Source organism: Macrobrachium nipponense, chromosome 28 (assembly GCF_015104395.2).
Source record: "Macrobrachium nipponense isolate FS-2020 chromosome 28, ASM1510439v2, whole genome shotgun sequence".
Classification (NCBI taxonomy): Eukaryota; Metazoa; Arthropoda; class Malacostraca; order Decapoda; family Palaemonidae; genus Macrobrachium; species Macrobrachium nipponense.
Genome location: NC_087217.1, coordinates 47236018 through 47260994, shown reverse-complemented (window position 1 = coordinate 47260994; position 24977 = coordinate 47236018). Strand labels below are relative to the sequence as shown.

The following is a 24977-nucleotide window of genomic DNA, read 5'->3' as shown; positions in this document are numbered from 1 at the left end:
AGCCTTAGTAGGAGTTTTTACTAAGGAAACTCCCAGGAGAAAGGACTCTTTTCTTCCTATAAAGAAGACGAACAAAGAAAGAAGAAACGGAAGTTTCGGCTTATACTCGGAGTATGAATAATGAAGAATGCGCAAAAAAACGCCAACCTGGCGCAATGCGCCAGATGCGCCAGATGAGTTTGAGACTCCATACGAGTCAGAAGAGCCAGAAGCGCCATATGCGCCAGAAGAGCCAGCCTGGCGAAATGCGCCAGAAGCGCCAGAGGCGCCAGATGCGCCAGAAGCGCCATGCCATGCCGCCATGTGGCGAAATGCGCCAGAAGCGCCAGCTTGGCGCAAGGAATCACGAGCGCCAACCCGGCGCAATGAGCCACAAGTGGCAAATAAGAGACGGAATTCTTCCAAAAGACAATTAAGCCAAGAGGATTTGTTTAGCTTTCGGAAGGATAAACCTTTACCTGACAAGGACTCTAGTTGTCGCACAAGCGGCCGTATTCCTTGTCAGGACATAGGTGGTTCCGGAGAAAGTGATAGGAGAGGACGTCCTTCGTCTGACAGGAGAGAAAGGTGTCGCACAAAGCGCCATCGCTCTTGCAGGAGAAGGATAAGGTCGTTTTGCAGGATCAACCTATCTCTCGTAGGGACGCAAGTTATCGCACAGGCGGTCGTCGTTCTTGCGAGTAGTGGGTGGAGGTTGCAAAGAGGCCAGTCTCCTACTGGAAATAAACAATCCTCTCGGAATTGGATTTGGAAGAGATTTCGGACTCTGAAGATCACTCGGCTCCGGGTTTGTCAGATTACAAGACGCTGGCAGCCCTCTTACTTCAAGAGTTTGGGGACTCTTTAAGCCCTACTGCTCCTCCTTCTCCAAGGTCCTTGTTTACAAGCACGAAGGTCCCGAAACAATCATCTTTTATTAAAATGAAGCCAACCATTTCCATGAACAAGGCTCTCCGATTCGTAGGAAATTGGTTGGAATCCAACCAGAAGGAAGGGGAAGACAGTCTTTACCTGCCCTCCTTCCAGACTATCAGGGAAGAAGGGAATTTGGTACGAGACGGGCAAACCACGGGGTCTAACTCTCCCGTCCACTGCCGAAGCAGATTTTTCGAATCTGGTAGATTCGTCTAGGAGACAAGCCTTGTCATCAGCAAAGATCACATGGGGGACTTCTGAGATGGACCATCTCCTCAAGGGATTGTTTAATGTCTTAGAAGTTTTTAACTTCTTAGACTGGTCCCTTGGGGTGTTGGCCAAAAAGACACAAGAGGAGGAATCTCTTAGTCCAGAAGTCCTTCATAGTGTTCTTTCCTGTATGGACAAGGCGGTTCAGGATGGATCAGGAGAGGTGGCCTCTCTGTTTGGAACTGGTATTCTGAAGAAGAGAGTCTTGTTTAGCTCTTTTCTGACGAAAGCAGTTACTCCTACTCAGAGGTCATCTCTTCTGTATGCTCCTCTATCGGACCAATTGTTTCCTTCAAATCTTGTAAAAGATATTTCTCATTCTTTGACAGAAAAGGCCACACAAGATCTCTTGGCCCAATCTGCAAAGAAATCGAGGACTTTGGGTCCTATTAAGAGAGAGACTCGGGCCCCTCAACAGCCCTTTCGAGGAAGTACCTCGGCCAGACCCTCTTTTAAGAAGAGAGGAGTCAGAAGAAGAGTGTAGGCCTTCCTTCAGACCTATCAAGAGAGCTAAATGAGACAACAGTCCTTCAAGCACCGGTAGGAGCCAGACTTCGGAAATTTTCCGAAGAATGGGCTCGGAGACAGGCAGAAATTTGGTCCCTGTCCGTGGTAACAAAGGGATATATGATCCCCTTTCGAGACATACCTCCCTTGACTACGAACCCGAGGGAACTGTCAGCCCAATACAGGGACCCTGCCAAGAAAGAAGCATTATTGCAACTGGTAGAACAGATGTTGCAAAAGGAGGCCATCGAAGTGGTTCGGGATCCGCATTCCCGGGGATTCTACAACCGTCTTTTTCTGGTTCCGAAATCCTCGGGAGGGTGGAGACCGGTCCTGGATGTGAGCGCATTGAACCGATTTGTGGAGAACACAAAGTTCTCTATGGAAACATCAAAATCGGTTCTTGCGGCTCTTCGTCCAGGAGATTGGATGGTCTCCTTAGATCTACAAGATGCATACTTTCATGTCCCCCTGCATCCATCATCGAAGAAATATCTCCGATTCATGATGCAGGGTGGGGAAAGTATACCAATTCAGAGCCCTATGCTTCGGCCTTTCAACGGCCCCTCAAGTGTTCACGAGGCTAATGAGGAACGTTGCGAGATGGCTACATCTAGAGGGGATAAATATATCCCTTTATCTGGACGATTGGCTAATAAGAGCAAAATCGGAAATTCAGTGCTTGAAGGACTTGGAGAAGACTTTGAACTTGACAAAATCTCTGGGACTGCTCGTGAACCTCGAGAAATCACAATTGATCCCCAGACAGGACATAGTCTATCTGGGGATACAGATGGATTCTCGGGGTTTTCGGGCGTTTCCATCTCAAGACAGAATTACTCGAGGCTTAGAAAAGATCTCGAACTTCTTAGGGAAAGAACGGACCTCGGCGAGGGAATGGCTCAGTTTGCTGGGCACCCTTTCCTCGTTTAGAGCAGTTCATTCCCTGGGAAGATTAAATCTCAGACCTCTGCAATTTTATCTAAAGAGGATGTGGAGTCAAAGACAGGAGACTTGTCAGACGTTTTTCCCATCCAACAGGGGATAAAATCAGACCTAAAGTGGTGGTTAACCCCATTAACAAGGAACGAAGGGGTTGTCCCTCTTGATTCGGAACCCTCACCGAGTGTTGTTTTCCGATGCCTCGGAAACAGGTTGGGGAGCAACACTGGGTCCAAAGGAAGTAGCAGGTGTTTGGACCAGACAACAAACTACTCTGCACATCAATGCGAAGGAGCTCCTGGCAATTCATCTAGCCCTGAATACTTCGAAGCGGAAGTCAGAGAGGCGGTAGTTCAAGTCAATTCCGACAACACCACAGCTCTGGCTTACATCCGGAATCAAGGGGGGCACTCACTCCTTTCTCGCTGAACGAAATAGCGAGAGCTCTATTACCTGGACAGAGGAACGGGGCATTATTCTGCGTACAAGGTTTGTCCAAGGAGTAAAAAACCTAAGGGCAGACAGATTGAGCAGACAAAGAACCAGGTTCTCCCGACAGAGTGGATGCTCCACTCAGAAGTCTGCAGACAAATATGGTCACTCTGGGGGAGACCCCAGATCGACCTGTTTTGCCACGTTCCTCTCCAGGAAAATAGACAACTTCTGCTCGCTAGAAGAAGATCCCAGAGCCACAGCGATCGATGCCTTCCTCATGGATTGGGCAGAGGCATAGATGCATACGCCTTTCCCCCATTCAAAGTGCTGGGGGAAGTAGTAAGAAAATTTGTGGCATCGGAAGGAATGAGAATGACTCTAATGCTCCCTTTTTGGCCTTCCCGAATCTGGTTCACAGAGGTACTGGAATGGACGGTGGACTTCCCCAGATCTCTACCAGACAGGACAGATCTGCTCAGACAACCCCACTTCGAGAGGTTCCCAAAAACATCCAAAGTCTCTCCCTGACTGCCTTTCGACTATCGAAAGACTGGTCAGAGCGAGAGGCTTTTCAAAGAAAGTGGCAACTTCAATTGCTAGAGCCCGCAGAGCCTCTACCCTGCGGGTCTACCAATCGAAGTGGGAAGTTTTCCGTAGATGTGTAGGTCGAAGAAGCTGTCCTCTTCCAATACCTCTGTAACCGAAATCGCGGATTTTCTCCTCTTCTTAAGAGAAGAATCCAAATTGGCCGTATCAACTATCAAGGGATATAGGAGCATGCTCTCAGCTGTTTTTAGAAACAGAGGGCTGAATCTCGAGAATAATAAGGATCTTCATGATCTCATCAGGTCTTTCGAGACTAAGAAATTGAGATCATCGATTCCCCCGAGTTGGAACCTGGACGTTGTCCTAAAGTTCTTGATGTCGGACAGGGTCGAACCTATAGATAATCTCATTCAGAGATCTTACTAGCAAATGCATATTCCTGTTGGCTCTAGCAACTGCTAAGAGGATCAGTGAATTGCATGCTTTGGACTCTCGGGTGGGATTTAGAAAAGACTCGGCTGTCATTTCTTTCCAGGACTCTTTTCCTAGCGAAGAATGAGAACCCTTCTAAACCTTGGCCTAGAAGTTTCGAAGTCAAGGGACTCTCTTCTGCCCTGGTAGGAAGAGAGTTGGATCGGTCCCTTTGGCCCAGTCAGGACCTTAAAATTTTATTTAGAAAAGAAGACACAGCTTCAGGGATGTCGACAAGGTCTTTGGTGTTCGGTAAGAAACCCCAATAGACCGATGTCAAAGAACGCACTGGCATTCTTTGTCAGAAATGTAATTACTGAAGCTCATAGGAATTGCCAAGAGAACTCTTTAAAGCTGCTGAGAGTGAAAGCTCACGAAGTCCGGGCTGTGGCAACTTCCCTTTCTTTTACGAAGAATATGTCCATGAGAAACATTTTAGCAGCAACTTACTGGAGGTGCAATTCAGTATTTGCATCCCACTATTAAAGGATGTTAGAATAACATACGATAAATGTTTTCGCTCTTGGACCTTATGTATCAGCGGATACTATGCTGGGAAATGGAGCAGACGCTGATCCTTAAATTTGTTTTTAATATTTTTAATAATTAGTTTTTAATATTGTTGTTGAGTTGTGGGTGGCTTGAAAGGATGTTCGGGGATGACTCCTTTCAATCGTAGTACTAACCCCAATAAGGATCAGGTGATCGGGATTAGTGTCGTGCTCTATGATCATGCCAATAGGCAAGGTGTTTTGTCATGTAAGTGGATAGGACCCCATTGACAAAGATCCTAAGGTTCTGAAGCGTAAGTGGGTAAGACCCTGTAACAGACCATCAAGAACTCTTAGCATGAGGTCACTACCTCGCTGAGGCTCTTGAAGCGATACGGGCTCCTAGGCAGTAGCCATGAAGTCTTTCGCTAACACAGGTAGGAATCAAGGTTTTTAATTTTATTACCTACAACATATGTTGTTTCCTGTCTATTTCAGTAGATTAGCTGTCTCTTACCCTCCGCCAAAGGTGCCAATCAGCTAAGTATATATCTGACAGGTAAGTTGAATGCATAAAAAATGTTATTGTCATGATACAATAAAGTTTTATGCATACTTACCTGGCAGATATATACGGTGTATGGCCCACCCACCCGACCTCCCTCAGGAGACAGGTGGAAGAGAAAATCGATCTGTCTTAGAAAACGGGAATGATTCCTATTGCCGCCACCAGCGGCGGGGCGGTAGATCACCTGACCTACCTGTAGAGTGTGCCGCGAAATTCGAATTTCTATCGGGGACGACGGAGTCTATAGCTAAGTATATATCTGCCAGGTAAGTATGCATAAAACTTTATTGTATCATGACAATAACATGTTGCCATACTTTTATTTTCTGTGATTTACGAAACTGTGCTTCAATACAACTTTTATAGTTGACTGAATGATTATCACATAACAGTATACAAGAGAATATCTTATCACTATCCATGTTTCATTTCTTATCATCTTAAAATATCTAAAATACAAATTTCATAGTTATTCTCGTGCTAAGATAGTCAACAATACTCTAGTCCCAAGCTGCTCTCTCAAGCTATTCTCGTCCTAAGCTGCTATCTCAAGCTATTCAAGTCACTCTCGTCACAAGCTGCTGTCTCTCTCTCTCTCTCTCTCTCTCTCTCTCTCTCTCTCTCTCTCTCTCTCTCTCTCTCAATGAAATATGAATTACTGTATCATAATATCATTCACTATCCATGTTTCATTTCTTATCATCATAAATATTTAAATTACAAATTTCATTGTTATTCTCGAGCTAAAGATAGTCAACAATACTCTAGTCCCAAGCAAATGCTCTCTCAAGCTATTCTCGTCCTAAGCTGCTATCTCAAGCTATTCAAGTTACTCTCGTCACAAGCTGCTGTCTCTCTCTCTCTCTCTCTCAATGAAATATGAATTACTGTATCATAATATCATAAACTATTATGTACAAAGTTAATAATAATAATAATAATTCCATTAATAAAATTCGTTTCTTTTAGCAACTAAATTGTTCCAAATAATTCGTCGGTAATAAACGTCCATCACTGATTCTAAATGTAAACAAAGACCAAAACTACTAAATTTTTATTGCTGTATTTTGCTGTTTATACATTAATATTATAGTTTGGGTGCTGTAATCATTACAGTAAAATCATGTTTTTTTTTTATCATAAATATGTTCATTCACGAAATAGATATATATGTACTTTAAAGTTTTGGTGCAGCAGCCAAATCATGAAAATAGAAAGGAATGTTAGGTAATTATAATTTTGTTTTTTTTGCTGATCTGATCAGGGGAAATTGAAGATAGGAAAGAATAACTTTGAAACTGTCCCTTGATTTAGTTTTAAGTTTAAGGTGATAGTTGAAGAAATATTTGGTGGGCTTGAACTAAAGTAGGCAGTCATAAACAGTGAAAAATAGTGGTCTGGTGGGTTAATTATTAAAGTTTGGCGGTTTAAAAGCAATTTTCAGGGGGGGTACCAGGATAAACACGGGTAGTTTACTTATCACGGGGGGTACGGGGGGTTCTGGGCCCTATCCCCCCCGTGATTAACGAGGCCCTACTGTACTTACAGTTTTCATTTTCAAGGTCAACAAACCATTAGTAGAAAACGCAATATAAACAAAGCATACGACAATGAAGCGGGCAGAAAGCGATGACGAACACGTCCTTCACACCCGCGGCCGAAAGCAAAAGTGATTTGTTTACCTCCGCGCGACTGTTGGACAAGCAGTTAACTACCGTTCTCCCCTTGTTCGAAGCTTACGACCGTTCCAGCTGCCGCTAGCTACTTCCTATTGTTAAAGGACCGATGGTTTGTATTACGTATCGGAACAAAGAACATTTACACTCAAGTGATTTAATAAATGCTCATTTGTGTAAGTGTTTTAGTTATTGTTTACTTGCAGGTTCTTCCTCCATGGCAACTGTGTGTGGTGGTAGCTTGGCCCTTATGGATGCCGGAGTCAACATTTCATCACCAGCGGCTGGTGTTGCCATTGGCCTTGTAACGCGTTACAATAAGAAACAAATTGAAAATTATAAGCTACTAACGGATATATTGGTAGGTATGAAAAATGGAGTCTTAATATTTCTGATTGAGAAAGTAAATTTTTTTAAGTGCTGTCTCTGTAATTACTTCTGTTGTTTGGAATTTGGTTTAACTTTCTTTTGTCACCTAACGTTAGAGTTCGTCGTCATCCTTTTGTAATTGTTCATAAGTCAGGTTTTTACTTAGTGGGTTAGATGTATAATGAGTTCTGGCCATTCTTCTCTGCCCCATGCTCTTTCAGCCTTAACTCCCATCAGGTGTAGGTCTTCATCTATCCCCATATCACCATGATTTTTTGGGTCTTTCTACATGTCTTTTTCCAGCTAGTTCAAGTAGTTCAAGATATATATGACAATTTGTTCAAAATTGCATTTTTCCTAACTATACAAACCTGAGGTCCTTTTACAATAGGAAGGTAACTAGCGGCAGCTGGACGGTCGTAAGCTTCGAACAAGGGAGTTCGGTAGTTAACTGCTTGTCCGACAGTGCGCGCACCGCGCGACTGGGAGGTGTAGAATCACTTTTGCGTTAGGCCCAGGCAAAAAATGCAGAGTGAGGGGTGGCATGAGGTGGGACTATATGTAAAAGGACCTCAGGTTTGTATAGTTAGGAAAAATGCAATTTTGGACAAATTGTCATTTGTTCTGGTACGATATACAAACCTTTCGGTCCTTTTACAATAGGAAGACTCACTTCTTGGTGGGAGGAATCTGAGTCTTTTGTGAACAGACTGGTGTTCGCCCAACCTTGGATTGCCTCCCTGGTCGTAAGAGCGAGGGAGGGTATCCTAGCCTCTGTCCGATTGATCGGGGTGTGCACCACAGGATCAATGGTCAGACCTCTGGACCCAAGTAATAAGAGAGAGGCAAGCATATCTCTTAAAACTAGCAAGCAAGAACTTGTTCCTGTTTGCAAGTTATGGGTTTGTTGGGGGAAGTGGTGGATATTCACTCCTATCCCTAATGAAAGGGATAGGATGGGGCTTGGTCGAGTAGCTTACCTGCATCTCATCCTTCCAGCAGGGTGATGACCGTGTCCCTCTGCCCACAGGGAGAGGGAAGAAAAAGATGGGGAAGAGGAGCCAGTCACACTCATTCCCTCATCCATTCTACAGTCACACCAGGATTCGATGCTGTTCTGCCTGCTCGGGGCTGGGTTAGCTACACAACATGTTGAGCCGCCACCACGGGTCCGAAGGAACAAGTGTCCAAGGAGCCGTGGGCTATATCCTGAAGGTAGAAGGAGGTGCATGTGGTCTGGTTGGACTAGACCACTGCCTTCAGTACCCGCGCCACAGAGAAGTTCTTGTGGAACGCGAGGGAAGAACCAATATTTCAGACTTCGTGGGCTCTTGGACAAAGGGTACGGATGTCGTCGCTACCATCAGGCTCGTACGCCCTCCTGATCATCTCACGCAGCCAGAAAGAAAGAGTGTTCCTGTATATTTCTTTCTTGGTTATCCTGGTGCTAACGAAGAGGCGTCAACACTCAGACCTGAGGTGTCGAGTTCTCTTCGCATCGAAGGCGGTGAAGTCCATTAGGGAGGGGATTGTGAAGGACTCGAACCGATCGGCAGGGACCGAAGGCTTCTGAGTCTTCGCTACGAAGTTCAGTACGAATTCAAGCATCACAGATCCCTTGCCGAGGATAGGGGGCTTAGGGTTCAGCAGCTGGGCCCTGATGCCTGGTGGGAACTACTTTCTCGCTGGGCCTTGGTGCCCAGCTGTTGATCCAACTAAATAAGTCAGCTCTTTTCCTTTTACTAAAACTTTTCATCCTTCTGCTCCTCCCCCTAGAAGTCCCATAGATCATCGTATATTTTGGATTAATTGTTGTTGGATTTTTCCACCTTTGTAAAATTTATTAGACATGAAAATAGGAAAAGATATAGCTGGGACTGGGTTTATATCCAAAACTAAATAGTGGGAACTGTGGTAGGATCATCAACTGCCCGATAATGTTCGGACCTGAGAGATCAGGCGGAACTATTCTTTAGAGCTGGACCACGGATTCCAGGGGGGTCTGGTTCTGGGTTAGGGGACTCGGCATTCTATCCGGTTTGCCCTTAACATGATTGGGGTGGGGATGATTGTATTCTTGTAATACTCTCAGTCCTATCAAGCGGGTTTGGCCTACACTTGAGCCACTCTAATCATGTTATGCCATCCCCAATGGGGTAGGGTAGGGATGCGGACATTTGGGATTCGGTTCTCACTTGTGCCATTGGTGGCGGAATAAACTCCAAGAAAGGCTGATGATATTTTTTTTAAGGTTTCAAGTTTAATTTTTTTTTTTTTTTTTTTTTAATTATTATACCCCTCTAATCTTTATGACAAATAAATATAAGGATTTGAGTACCCCTGGACCTTTTGATGCTTTGGTGCAGATGACGACTATGGACAAGGACTAGGACCACCCCCAGGAAATTTCTATTAATCAAGAGCACGATGGTAGCTCTACAAAACATTGTGTTGGAAAACTATCTAATGTGAAAAACTTGCGAGTGCTACATGTCGTGGGCATACCACTGCAGTGCGACTATGACATTATTTTGACAACCTTCCGTTCCTTTGGAACTATAATTGAAATAAGGATGAATTTCCTTGAAGTCTCATCAAAATGGGAAGCATGGATTACTTTTGATAAATATGAAGATGCCTTTAAGGCTAGTAGTAATATAAATACAGTACAAATAAATCAGTGAATTATAGAGGGAGCTTTGACCGATAAAGTACCCAAAAATTTAGATAGCTATGTACCATCTGAATGGGTTCAAGATATACATCAGGGTAATAATCCATCTAGAACTCCCAAACCTCCTATGTGGCTAGTTGCAACAGCGAAGGAGGAAACTTACAATTATTATAAGTTCTGCAGGTATCTCCAGAAAAAGGGGGGAGGAATAAATAGTGGAGATATATCTAGATTTGGAAAACGTACAGTGCTAATACATGCTAAATCAAAAACGCAAGCACAAATGCTATCTGCAATGAATCCTTCTGGGCATGATATGATGAAAGAAAAAATCAGACCCACCTGAATTTTAGTTATGGCCGAGGTGTCATTTTTGACAAAGATTTGTATGAGTTCACAGAAAGTGAGATCCTTGAAATGAGCCCATTGACAGTGTGGAAAGTAAAAAAGACACCCATTGCTAATATGATAATTTTGACCTTTGAAGACCCTAACGTTCCATCCCATGTAATCATTGAAAATGAAAGAGTGCGAATAAGACCCTTCCTCCCGAACCCTATTCAATGTTTCAACTGTTTCAAGTTTTGCCATTCATCAAAAGTGTGTAGGAACGCAAAAGTTTGCATAAATTGCTCTGCCCCTGACCATGGTATTTGTTCTGAAACACCAAATTTTGTAATTGTCAGCTGAACCATAAGGCTAATGATAAAAACTGTGAAGCATACAAAGATGAACTATCAGCAATAAATAAGGCTAATGCTGAACACATTAGCATAGGATATGCCAAACAACAATTGGGCCAATCAAAGAGCTATGCAAGAGCTCTAAACCCACTACCCCTTACTACCACAAGGGGTCCTGTGGGAGCACCTTCTCCTGCAGTAGGTGCATCAACTGTGGTAGAGGTCCGGGTATCTGGGTTGGGTGCTCAGTCACTGGAAGCAAGAGCACACACCACCAAAGCAGGCAAGCTGCCTGTGGTTGAAAGAGAGTCTCCTCCAGATGAAGAGGCTCTCCCATCATCTCTTCCATCTCCTACTTTTAATGTAGTAAATCTATCACAGGCAGAATCTCTGCCTGATCTAATGGAATCAAAACAGTTAAGGAACCCCAAGAGAGGAAGGACTCCTTCAGGTTCTCCCCCTTATACTCCATATAAGCATGCTTCGATATTTAACAGTTATAGTGTGCTTTCCTCAAGTGAAGCAAGTATTTCAGTGGAACACAACCACCAAGTTAAAGAGGTTGCACAGATTACAACGGTAGATGTTCACCCTCCTCCTAAAGAAAATCCAACTAGGAGAAATAAAGATCACAGGGTTAGTCATAAAAAACAGTCTATTTCCAGACCACCTAAAGAGGAAAAAAGAAAGGCTTCCAAATCAGATTTGTAATGGCTTCATTCAACATCCTACAATGGAACTGTAAAGGATTGCGTTCTCGTGCTGAAAATCTAAAGGTCCTCCTAAGAGAAACTAATCCTGGAGTAATTTGCCTGCAGGAAACTCAATTAGGTCCAGAGAAGTTCAATCCTGTACTTAATTATGAGATCTTCACGTCCACCCCTCCAGTGGGTGATAGAGCACATGGAGGAGCAGCTATTATCGTGAGCAAATCACTGGAATGCTTGCCTGTAGCCCTCAGTACAAATTTACAGGCTGTTGCTCTTAAGATCACATTAGACAAGCAGATTACTGTGTGTTCCATCTACCTGCCTCCTAGATCAAACTTCACAAATGCTGATATCCAATCATTAATTGATCAACTGCCACAGCCATTTTTTATTCTTGGTGATTTTAATGCCCATAATCCGTTATGGGGAGGGCATACTTCAGATAATGAAGGTAAAATTATAGAAGACATTATTAATAATAATGATATTGTGCGTTTTAGATGATGGTACTATGACTTATCTAATATATATTTTAATTCTTACTCTGCTATTGATCTGAGTATATGTTCCTCTGCAATAGCTTTAGATTTTATTTGAGTCAGTAAATGAATTTTTAAATGGCAGTGATCACTATCCATTCTTTAAAGTTTACCAGAAATGTCCCTACAGAAATGCCACAGAAATGGAAACCATTGGAAGCTGATTGGGAGAAGTATAAAAAGGATATCCATCTCGATAAACCATATGAATCCTTTAACAACCATATTGAAGCATATGAGTATTGGACAAACACTGTATTAGCCAGTGCAGAAGCCTCTATTCCAAAAACTACTGGAAAGCCAAGGAGACCAACAGTTCCATGGTGGGACAAAAAGTGTGCCACCTTAAGAAAAATTACTAGAAGATGCTACAAGAAATACAAATCAAGTGGCACATCCACTTCTAAAAGAATATATCAGCGAGCCATGGCAAAACAACGCCGATACTTCCGTCGTGCCAAGAAAGACTCTTGGATTTATTATATAAATGGAATTAAACACCATCGATGTTTGTATGGAAAAAGGTACGAAAACTAGCAGGGAAGTTTGTGCCACCCAAAACTCCCTCTTTGAGAGTAGAAAATAACCTCGTTACAAACCCTTCAGATGTAGCTGAGTCATTGGGTTAATATTTCTCCAACATTTCTAGCCCAAGAAACTATTCTAGTGAATTCCAAAGAATCAGGAACACTCAGGTCAATCTGAATCTTTCTGGTGATAACCGGGAGGCATACAATGCAAGATTCTCTCTTCAAGAACTACATGAAGCACTCTCTTCAACAGATGACACTTCTCCTGGTGAAGATACTATTTTATATATAATGCTTAGGAAGCTACCTGAAGAGGCCAAACGCTACCTTCTTAAGATCATTAATAAGATTTGGGAGACTGAAGTTATGCCGAGATCCTGGAAAATTTCCATCATAATCCCCGTTCAAAAACCAAATAAAGATCTCCAACAAAGTTCAAGTTATAGACCTATAGCACTAACAAGCTGTGTTTGCAAGTTAATGGAAAAAATGATAAATTATCGCTTGGTATGGCACTTAGAATCAAATAAGCTTCTCTCTCCTTTCCAATTTGGGTTTTGTAAAAATAGATCTACCCTCGACCCACTTATGAGACTCTCCAACCAAATTCAGCAGGGTTTTGTCAATCAGTGTCAGACAATAGGGGTCTTCTTTGATTTAGAGAAAGCTTATGACACTACTTGGCGTAATGGAATTCTAAAACAACTACAGAAAATGGGTATTAAGGGCAACTTAATTCGGTTCATTCATTCCTTCCTATCCGAGAGATTAATAAAAGTGAGAGTAGGGAACTTTCTGTCGTCCCCCTTTAAACAAGAGGAAGGTGTTCCACAAGGAAGTGTTCTCAGTGTGACCCTCTTTGCTGTCGCCATAAATAGCATCTTGGATGAAGTTCCAAGCCCAGTTCGAGCTTCATTGTTTGTGGATGATTTGGCCATTTATTGCACTGCCTATGATGCTATATCTGCATGCCGATATCTACAGAAAGCTATAGATTCTGTCTCCAAATGGGCCAGGCTAAATGGTTTTAAATTTTCAGCCATTAAGAGTGTTGCTATCCGCTTTTCAAGGAGCAGGCGTAAAAAGGTTATACCTAATTTAAAACTCGAGGGATCTATTTTACCATATGCTGCCGATGTCAAATTTTTGGGAATGACTTTTGACTCAAAACTCACCTGGACCAAACATATTGATAACCTTAAATGTAAAATTAAAGCATCTTTTAATCTTTTGAAAGTAGTCTCTGGATATGAGTGGGGAGCTGACAAGAAATGTTTATTAAGACTTTATGATGCACTTTGTAGATCAAAGCTAGATTATGGGTGTCAGATTTATTCTTCAGCGTGCAAAAGCAAACTTAACGACCTCAATATTGTCCATAACATGGGATTACGAATTTGCTCTGGTGCATTCCGAACATCTCCTGTTGAGATCTGTATGTAGATACCCATCAACTGCCACTTGACTTACGACGGGAGGAACTGGGTCTGCGCTACATAATGCGCGTAAAAAGCAGTTCTGAAAATCCTTCCAATAAGGTCATTCGCCAACTTGACAACAGGAAATTTAAACCAAGGTCATCTGTCCCCTTCCAGATAAGGCTACATCAAGAAGTGAATAATGATACTCTAAAAAATCAGAATGTTTCTCAGTTAGTTGCCTCTAGATTCCCCCATGGCTTATCCCTAAAGCAAAAGTTTGTAACAAAACTATGGTCAAGAAGAACCTTTCTGATAAAATGGCAAAGAGTTTATTCTTAGAACATGATGTAACTCATGATGGTGCGTATAAGATTTATACAGACGGTTCCAAGTCAAGAGAGGGAGTTGGGCTAGCCATAATTACATAAGACTCTTGTGAGGCTGCAAAACTACCAAATTCGGCTACAGTATATACAGCAGAACTTTCTGCCATTAATCGAGCATTAGCTATTGTTCATCGTACCGAGAAGAAGAAATTTGTTATATATTTGGATTCTAAAAGTGTTTTGGAGAGTCTTAATATTTGTAATACATCACATCCTTTGATTCTCCAAGCTCAAGAGTGGCTGTTTCGAATTTCTTGCAAACACAAAGCTGTTTCGTTCTGCTGGGTTCCTGCCCATGTAGGGATCAAAGGTAATGAAAAAGCTGATAGAGCAGCAAAAAGAGTATGTAATAAAAGATCACTGGATATCCATGAAGTTCCATACATTGATATGAAGTCTCCTATTCGAAGCTATATCCGCCACAAATGGCAGGAGCGATGGTCCTCAAACCTCCTTGCCAGAAACAAGAAGCTGAAAGCAATCAGACCTAATTTGAATTTTTGGCAGTCTTCGTTTCATAGAGACAGGAGGATTGTTTTAACGAGACTTCATATTGGCCATTCCCGATTGACACACAGCTTTATACTTGAAGGAAGTGAGGCTCCAGTCTGTGCTCGCTGTGACTGCCTGTTGACAGTTGAGCATATTCTGGTTTGTTGCCCAGTGTATGGTGCTGCCCGCAGGAAATTCGGAATTTCAGGGAAACAACTTTCTTATATTTTAGGAGATGATGTTGATATCAATAATCTTGTAAAGTTCTTAAGAGAGATTGATATTTACTATAAAATTTGACTTATTTTAATATTCAATTTTACCTTTCACCTAATACACACAAGTGTATGCAGTTATACTTTTAATTGTATTTTAATATAAAAAAATTATATTTTTATTTTATTTATTTTATTTTTTTAATGAAATAAGGTTTTAAGTTTCATTCACATCAGATTATCATCACGTTCAATTACATTTCATTAATTATCAGATTATTTATTTCATTCCATTACGGCGCTGAATGACCATTATAGGTCCCAGTGTTTGGGCTTGTCCCTAAATTTCATAATCCATCCATCCATCACAGATCCCCATCCCCTGGATGCTTAACTTCGCAGGAAAGCCATGCAGTTCACTCAGAGGAAAAGAAGGGAATAGTCGCTATGACCTATCCCTCTTCTCGACTTCGGTGATGTCCAGTACCCATTCTGGTCCATCTGTCTGCAGCGAAGTGTCTCGCATTCTCGTATGCCATTGCAGCGAAGTCTCTCCTTCTCCGTAGTGGATAGGACACCGACACTCCATGGTGGGTGTCGATGGTATGGGTACTGGGACAAGCTATTAGGACGAAGTAATGATTGATCTGGAACAACTGAACTAAGTCCACAGCGTAGATCGTAACTGACTCGGTCGCTCTGACAGCTGCCGACTGACTGAGTTCGGTAGTGTGAGGCAAGTTGTCCAAGCATCCAAGCAAGTCACGTGATCTTCGCCTTTAAAGGGTTATGCTGAGAGACCATACAAATCGTCTATTTGTTTGCCACCGATGACGGACAATGGTGATGATTCTCTTAAGGCATGTGCCCAACAGGCGAAAGTCAATTGCCTTCTAGAGACCGAGGTCCCTGATGGCAAGACATTCTCATAGTAGTTGAATCTCACCTAAGGAGAAACCACACTATGTGCCGTTGAAGATGAAGGTGGATGGTTAATGCAACCTACGTCTTCACAGCCGAATCGAGAGAAGGATTCTCAAGATTCTGAACCTGTGCTTACAAAGGACTGGACTGAAAACGCTAAACCGCTATTTCATTGCTGTCCGGTGAGGAGTCGTAGTTGCAATGAAAGCAGGGCGTTTTTCAGTAGAAAACACAGGGAGGTACTGCCTGAAGAACTGCTTCTCTTGGGCTGATCATTTGGAAGTAGAGCTGGCAGGGCGGGGAGCAGGCGATGTCTTCCGTACACATCTAATTCGTGGTGAACAATGAACAATTGCACACCTACGAATACAAGATATTTTAGAAGACAAACTCGGATGTCTGAAGAAATCATTCCGCATTATCGCATGGGTGCGATGCAGCAGGAGACTAGGCTACAGACTTCTGTTACCGTGCGGTAAACAGAAAGATGAAAGAGTCCAAGAGATATCTGTTGAAAATTCTTGCAGTGCTCTAAGGTGATGCAGTAGATGGTCATTCATGTATGCGAGAATCCCCATCAATCAGAGACCTAAGTCTGTGATTGTCGGGCAGAGATATGGTTCGGTAGTCAATCATAGTAGGGGAGAGAGACATAAACCGACCGTGCATCTCGGAGAGCCAGCTGGTACTGGGCTGCCGTCGGCAGTCAATACACAGTTAGCTCTCGCTCACTCGTCATCCTGAGTTGCCAGGTAATCCATTCCACGAAGGAATGCGTTCGGCTAGAACCATCGAGCGTAAAAAAATACACTCGAGCAATTATATTTAAACGAAACGGATTTTGGTAAATACAAAAGCTGAGGTGGTGTTGTTGTGACAATACCATAAGTATCTTAAAATCGAAACTGGTAACTTCTGGGAGGTTGCAGGCAGTCCCGAGTTGCAGTTCTATTATGATACTATTCATCTCGGTCACAATCCGTAGAATTAACTACGGTATGCGCCTACACACCGGACAATTCAACTGATTAACAGAATCATGTCGCGAGGGTAATATACGTAGTATATTTGTAGGTTCCTGTACAACGACCTCCATCCTAAATTCTTTTCCCTTCGAGGAATGAGAATAAGGATTGGAAGCTGACACCCTTTGTTCTCTAATCAAGAGAGTGAAGGAGAAGTCTTCCCCGAAGGAAAGCTTCAATGGTGATAACAGAATACCGAAGACGATAGTTCAAGCCAAACTGGATGTTCCCGTCCGTTCTTCTCTATCCCAGGGTTGGTCGCCTACTGAGATATTCTTCCTTCAGCAACAGTGCTTCTTCCAAACGCTAGAAATTCCAGGAATTCGAGCAATCGGCAAGATTCCCGATTATCGTAGTAACAATTATCAGGGATTCTCATCTAGCCCACTCTGGACCGTGGTTTCGCCCAAGTGTCTGCAGATCGTAAAAAATTCTAACACTCTTGAGAGTGCTAGAAATTCCACAGAATTCTAAGCGATCGGCGAAACCCCCACCGAATTCATCAGACGATCATCGGTTGGTGGTCCTCCCGATTCCCGTAGAAATCGAGGATGGGGCAGGATCCTTCTTCAACGACGGGGACTTATGTCAGGTAGGACCCGAAGGTCCCCCCCTAGGAACGCAGTCTCCAACGTGGAATCCTACAGAGAACTCTCTGCAGGATCCCTCCCAGCCGTAAGGAGAGAGGGAATGGGGGAGGAATTGGATACTCGCTCGGCTTCCCAGCGGAACTAGCAGTTGGAGAAGCGAGTACGAGCAGCCATCAACTTGCGGCGATGGCCTCTCAGAGACTGGGAAAACGTATCGTCAGGATAAAACGTTTTCCCCCGAGGAGGGTTACGAACTCATACTGTAGGTCAAGCGTCTGCCGCCACCGTGAACGTCGTCTGGGTGGGGCTGATCAAGCACCTGACAGGAGAGAGCCGATACTGTCCTCCGATGCGTCCCAGTCCTCGTCGAGGCCGAAACCTCTCGAGAGGACCGAAGGGGGAGCGCGCCCTGTTCTCTTGACTGCGTGGTCCAGACGGACCGTCACGTGAACAGCGGTGATGGTCCCTCCAAGAGTCTGGGAAGTGATATTCGTCCTTGCCAGCCCCCCACCTTCACGGTCACTCCTGCTTGCCTCGTTCCTCCCGGTGTAGTCTAAGGAGGCTGAAGGGACAGGTGAGCGAGACCTTATGCTCCTGCCCATCTTACTAGCATGCTAGTAGGCTGGGAGGACTGCAGGTGATCGCCAACCGACGGTGGCGATCGAACTGCAGGTCTGGACCAGCGGCTTCTTGGAGAAAAGCTGGACCAAGGAACGGAGCGTCGGTCTTATGTCGAGTTGTCTGGACCAGCGGCTGGCGATCATTCCCCGACGAATCAGCACAACGACCTCAGCAAAATTTCTCTGGATCTCAGGAATACCCGCATCTTGAGTAGTAGGACTATCAAGCCCCTCCAGCAAGAGCGATTCCCGAGACCCTCCTCCTTTAGAGGAAGGAACAGCGGCAGACCCCTCCCGGTCTCCTCCTGCCACTTGTGCGTACGACCTGTTCGAATTCCGAGGGACCATGGGCCTGGCACGTAGGGCGTCGTCCGGGTGTGGGGGCGCGTCCCTCACAATCACTCCTTGTTATCTCGCCCTTCCCGGTGTAACCCGAGGAAGTTGGAGGAACAGGAGAGGAAGACCTGACGCTCGCCGGCAGAACCGGTGTGCTTGGGGGGGGCTGCAGGCGATCGCCAGTGGCGACGATTGAGCTGCAGGCCTGGTCGCGCCGCTCCCCTGGGGAGAGCGGCTGGACCGAGAATAGCGGCCCCGATTTCTTGCGTCAGAGGAACTGCTGCTGGTCCCCCTACCCGTCCGGTCCCTGTGGGAGTGGCGGTCAGGAGACCTGCTGAGACCACTGTCGCGGTGAGACTGGTGCGTGTCCTCACGGCGCATCGAACCACTGGCGCCAGCGATCGGGGGGACCTCTTCCCAGCCTCAGCCCGTGGCAGGTCTGGGACCATCACGTCAACCTGGGTGACCGGCTGGTCGCTACGAGAGCGGCCGCTAGCCTGGCGAGAGTCACCTGAGTGGCTCTTGCCAGCCTTCCGCTCCGTGCCATGATCCTGACGCCGAGTTAGCTCTGGCGTCATGGGTGACCGTACACTCGGTATCTCTTGCGGACGTGGGAGCTGAGCAAGGGGGCAGGAAAGAAGACGAAGAATCGGTACCAAGGGAGTCGCGGGAGAGCTTTCCGACAACTCCCTGGCAGGCCTTTGTTCCCCCTGCCCCCCGCACAACACCCACTGCACCTCCGACCAATTAGAACAATGTTACACGGCTCTGCCCGAGAGCATTCGGCACCGAGCGCAAAGGGCATGAGGATCAATTCCCTGGAATGAGCGGAAACCTTGATCCATAATGATAATAATACATGAAAATGAAAAAGAATACTGCATTTACAATTTCACTTTCACTTTCACACAAAAATAAAAGGCTCGGGTCGAGAGCATTCGCGCAGGGCAAGAAAATAGATGAGCACTGCACTTACAATTTTCACTTTCACACTTTCACCCAAAAGATACAAGGCTCAGGCCGAGAGCATTCCCGCCCTCGGCACCGAGCACAACTGAGGATCAATCTTCGGAAAGAGAGGAAGACCCCACACTTGCGGCCCTCCACCCCGGGTACATCTATGGTTGATGGGGGGGGCGCGGGGATAGTTCCTTGTCCGATGATCCAAAAAATCTATGTAATAAAAGATGAAAAAGACAGTACGTACTTACAATTCACTCTCAAACACTGACAAACAAAGTTGAAAATTCACAACAAAGCAAAGCATACGACGATGAAGCAGGCAGAGCGCGATGGCGAGCACGTCCTCACACCACAAGGACGAAAGCAAAAGTGGTTCTTCACCTCCCAGTCGCGCGGTGCGCGCACTGTCGGACAAGCAGTTAACTACTGAACTCCCTTGTTTGAAGCTTACGACCGTCCAGCTGCTGCTAGTTACCTTCCTATTGTAAAAGGACCGAAAGGTTTGTATATCGTACCGGAACAACTATGATTTTCCTTATCATCACTTCCTCCTATCTTATTGTGTTCATGAATGTTAACATACTGTTAACACGTTTTTAAAATCTACATTTTATGGAGGATCTAAACACAAAACCTTGATAAACACAGGATTGTTCACACAGTATTTTTTTCCATACTTATTCAAGCCCCACAAATTTTCAGTTATGTTTATTATTACAAGTTTAAACATAAACCCTGTGGGTTCCAAAGATAGTGGTTAGCCAGTACTGGGTTGTTGTCTTATGTTATTTTCAATATGTTTTGCAAATGTAGCTATTTTTAATTAAATATTTTTAAAATTTTGTTTTTATTTTAGGGTATAGAAGATTATATGGGAGATATGGACTTCAAAATTGCTGGGACTCGAAAAGGAATAACAGCTCTCCAGGCAGACATAAAAGTTCCTGGCATAACCCTCAAAATAGTAATGGAAGCATTACAAAGAGCAACTGATGCCAAGTCAGCTATCCTCACCATTATGAACGATTCCCTGGCCAAGCCACGTACTTCAAAGGACAACTTACCTGTTTTAGAAAAATTAACAGTACCACCTCATAAGCGGAGTAGAATTCTAGGAGTTGGTGGTTTGAATATAAGAAAAATTCAAGCAGAAACAGGGGTTCAGGTTTGTATAAATATGAAATAGTAATGCCCAAAAAAACACTTAAAATTACTTCATAAATACTAACTTACTGGATGTTCTCTTCCCATAAATACTAATGTACTTGATGTTCTCATCCCAGTCACGCTGCCATATTTGTTATGGTGCTCCAGATCTGTGACAAAAAGGTGCCTTCCCTTGTTATGAATATGTGGCATGCCAGATAAACTAGTTTACCATCGCTGTCATTATGGTACCAGTCAGCAATTTAAGGCTCTGAGGAAGTGTTAAATTGTTGAAAGTATTGGTGTATTCCCATTGAATGTCCAATTAGGGTGAAAGTTTTATCAGTTGTTTAGATTAACACTGGTAGTGTAAAAGTGTTTTAAATTTTGTTAATGTCTTAGACTACAACAGTAATGCTTGCCAATCTGTTCTATTTATTTTTTATAAATCAGACCATTCCAGTTATGAAGTTGAATCCTCATTCAGAAGTTTTCCTTTAAAACATTCTTGTAATATTCTAGCTATGAATTATGCAGTAATTTGGTAACCTAAGTATGTATCATCATTTACTTGTCAAGCTACCTCACTATGCCGAATAAAATTTTCTATTTTATTATTGTACAATTTTGATTTGTAATGAAGTTTTTAATGTTCAACAGCTTACGTGGGAGGATACTAGCATTTTGGTAATCTTTGCTCCAAATCACTCGGCCATGGAAGAAGCTCAGGAGGTGCTGAAGGAGATGCTCAAGGATGAAGAGCCCACATTAGAGTTTGGTAGCATATATACTGCAACCATTGTTGAACTGCGCCCACAGGGGGTAATGGTCACGCTGTATGATAACATGCATCCTGTTTTGCTGCATAATTCACAGCTGGATACTCGAAAGGTAATTAATATCCAGTCTAGTTAAATTGTTGGTAAATTTATAGATGTATACAGTGAATGTTAGTATTTTTTCAAAAGATAGCAAACAAGCCTTTTATTTCACTAATGCCATAATGCTCAAAGTGTTGGCAAATTGCATGTAGAGGGGAAAAGTGGTGTTAGCTCTCATTTCTTCTGCTTTACTAATTTAAATTTTGTAGCTTAGTATCACAACTCCTAAGGCCAGGATGCTGTTGCACTTGCATACTTTCACTTTGAGGTAGGGTTTTGTAGACTTTGCAGGAAATGTTCCCATGATTCAGTCTTGGCAGGCAATGGGAAAAAAATGAGGAAATTTTCCAATGCTTCTGTGTTGGCATGCAATGAGAAAAAATATAGTTAATGTGATCCTCATAGTAACAGTATGGTAAGCCTGTGGGTAGAACCACTTTGAATATAGTGTAATTCCCAGTCTAGGAAGGGCAGAAAGAAGCCTTCAGATTAGTAATTGAAAGATTGTAGTGTCTAGAATTTCCACCGTTCCCATCGTATATCAATAAATGCCAAGGTGTTATTGACTGAGGTGGTTATTGAGATTGCATTTGAAGAAGTCTAGTAACTTCACATAGCCAAAGAGATGGTGTTCTTGGACTTCTTGTTAGCATGGGCTAGAACATTAGTCTTTGACACTTCACCATGATATACTGAGTCCTTTTTAGATAGTTTTGCAGAGCCCTATCAGGACAAAATTCTCTCAGGGAGGAATCAAAAAGGAGTTCCCCTACCCTCTTTATTGAGGCTAAGGCAAATTAAAATACACTCTTGAGGGTCAAACCCCTGATGAACCTCATAAGGTTTCATATTGTGCACAAAGGAGGCTGCTGAGTACCAGGGTCAAATCCCAGTCAGAACGGATAAGTTCTGTTGGGGATCAGGACTACTCAAACACTTTTGAAGAGAATAGGGATCTCCCAGGAGGAGGAAAATTCAACCCCTTTCTGGCGTAGAACTAGACCTAGATCAGCCCTGTAGCCCTTAATGGCTGACACAAAGAGTAGCTTCTGCCTATGGAGGAATACAAGGAAGTCAGCTACTTGCTGAATAGAAGTTCCAACTTGAGTAAAACCCTATGGACGACATCAATCACAGTAGACTGCCCATTTCCCCGATACCCAGCTGTAGGTTTCCTGAGGTAGCCAGACATCTCTGTAGCTGCTATGCAACAAAAGCCTCTCAATTACAGGAGATATTGGATAATCTCCAAGTATGAAGATATTAGTTGGTGAAGCCTCTTAATGTGTTTGGCAAAGGGGGAATATCTCTTCTTTGTATTGGAGCAGTTGATCTTCATCAGAACTGCACCTTCGACTCTCTCCACCAGATCTTGAATAAAGGAGTCGGTAGGAGTAGATGTAAAAGGTCCAGGAATGACAACTGGTGGTAGAGCCACAGCTGATGATGGTACAGTATAGGCCAAAGATGTTGCAGCTGTAGAAATGCAGAGAAACCACAAAAACTGTAGCTGTGGAGACTGACAGGCAGCAAGCACTGGGAGGCAGGAAGACAAGAGGTGGGACAGTAGGCCATCAAAATGGGGCTCCCCGGCAGGCATAATGATGACCAGCACTCGTTGAGCTTCTCCGCATCCATATTCCTGAAAATACAGAACAAGGGGGAGCTGCCTCCCTCCTCACAGGAAGGGCATTCAACACTTTCACTTCATTAATTAATGACTGAACTTACCTCAGGGCTTCACTTGAAGTGGAAAGGGACCAGACACGATACACTTATTTGTAACTTATGAGTTCTTGCTCTTTGCATTGATAGATGAATGATAGAACTAAAAGATATTTTCTTCTTACAGATTCAACATCCAAGTGCCCTAGATTTAAGTGTTGGTCAACAGATAAAGGTAAAGTATTTTGGGCGGGACCCTGCCACAGGACAAATGAGATTATCCCGGCGAGCTATACAGGCTTCTACAAATGCTGTGAAAAATCTTCATAAATCAGAATCTGTTGAAGTATAATTTTTTAAAATTTTGTAAATAAAATTAATTATTATATACGAGTTGCTTTATTACTTCTTTTTAAACTTTTGACAATAACAAAATTAAACAAATGGAAATTGCTCCCTTAAAGACTATTCCAGAAATCTATGCACACCACAAATGTTTTGACTATTGAAATGGTATTAATAAAAACTTATTTTGAATAAAAATAAATTAATAAGGTTCCACATACTGTTTCAAGGGATTTTGAACTCTGTATTCAAACCGTGGCTTACAGTTCCATGTAAACCTTTTAATATGCAGAATGAAAGAACTATAGCAAAAGTACACTAGATTCAGTAAATAAGCTTACAAATGGACTGTGATCGACACAAAAGAAACTTACATTAATATATATACATTATAAGAGTAACCATAACATGTTTGAAAACATTATTTTCAATATGTAAACCAACAACTGATGAAACTTTTTAACATTATTTAAACAAAGGCTGACCATTTGCAACAAACTTCCTAACCTTTTATTTACATCAAGACAAGTTCTGCTGATCAAATGACCCTTTCCTCTACGTCAGATACATTTTGCCAATGTGATATGCAATTCATACGTTGGCTCCTACACAGGTGTGACAGGATCTTAGCTTTTGTTACCCAGTTCCTTGGCCCGATTTGCTGAAGCTTCAACTGCAGATATAAGAGCACCTCTGAAAGATATTAAATTCTGTCAAACTACACATTTCAAAACGCACAAAGAAGAGAACAACCCTCAAAGAATGGTTAACTGACTGAAAAAAAAAAATGCACTAATTGTTAACTTCTAAATAGCTTATCATATTTTTAAATTTAATAACCGAGAACTACAGTGAGTGATTTCTAACTACCAACAGTAACTCCTCAGCTTGACACAAAATCACACTGTTGTGTTTCAAGTAGGTTATGTGCTCGCTCACTTACCGATTACGTAGTCATGAGTATGGTCCCCAGCTCTGCTGATGTGGAACCAGAAGAACTTATTTCTGCTGATTAGAAATTCATTTCTCGATATGTGGTTCGGATCCCACAATAAACTGTAGGTCCCGTTACTAGGTAACCAATTGGTCCCTAGCCACATAGAAATTTATCTAATCGTTTGGGCCAGCCCTAGAAGAGCTGTTATTCAGCTCAGTGGTCTGATTAAACTAAGATATACATAACTTTATGCTAGGCAACTTTTTCAAGTTTGTATTTTGCAGATAAATTAGTGTGAAGATTTTGTGGAATGAATGTTCTACTGTGGTCATAATGATTCATGAGTTAGTCACTGAGCACACACTCCTACTTTGGCCTCAAGGCCAGATCCAGAGGAAATGATAAGTGAGGGGTCACTAAACTCCACTCAGAAGCACAGACAACTTGTTATTCTACTAATTTCAATAAAGCATCTCGATCATTATTACCATTGTAAAACTACACATTTAGGAGTAAAACTTAGTTTTGCAAGTTCCCCCCAAAAATACTAGCATTACATACCTTGATATGAGATACACAAACAAGCAATACTTACCTAAATCCATTTTTCTCTAAAGAATGAATGGCTGTTATAGTTGTGCCACCTGGTGAACAGACTTCGTCCTTTAACTGTGCTGGATGTTTGCCTGATTGCAAGACCATTGA

General features: G+C 43.0%; 2 protein-coding genes across 9 annotated transcripts in view; one reads left to right on the top strand and one right to left on the bottom strand.

The window, feature by feature from the left end:
* The window catches only part of LOC135201725 (polyribonucleotide nucleotidyltransferase 1, mitochondrial-like), a gene marked incomplete in the record, with an annotated part of 56470 nt that extends 33090 nt beyond the window's left edge, over positions 1-23380 (top strand). Inside the window, 4 exon segments of the mRNA XM_064230903.1 lie at positions 7028-7182; positions 20155-20463; positions 21105-21335; positions 23178-23380. Of these exon segments, the coding sequence (XP_064086973.1) occupies positions 7028-7182; positions 20155-20463; positions 21105-21335; positions 23178-23342 (860 nt within the window).
* The window catches only part of LOC135201726 (pyrroline-5-carboxylate reductase 3-like), a 50095-nt gene continuing 48488 nt past the window's right edge, over positions 23371-24977 (bottom strand). For all 8 annotated transcript variants that reach the window (XM_064230911.1, XM_064230905.1, XM_064230906.1 and 5 more), the window contains 2 exons: positions 24868-24977; positions 23371-24028 (listed from right to left, as the gene is read on the bottom strand). The exon at positions 24868-24977 is cut by the window's right edge and continues 15 nt beyond it. In XM_064230911.1, coding sequence (XP_064086981.1) covers positions 23962-24028; positions 24868-24977 — 177 coding nt within the window. In that variant the 3' untranslated portion in view covers positions 23371-23961. The remainder of the gene's footprint in view (positions 24029-24867) is intronic.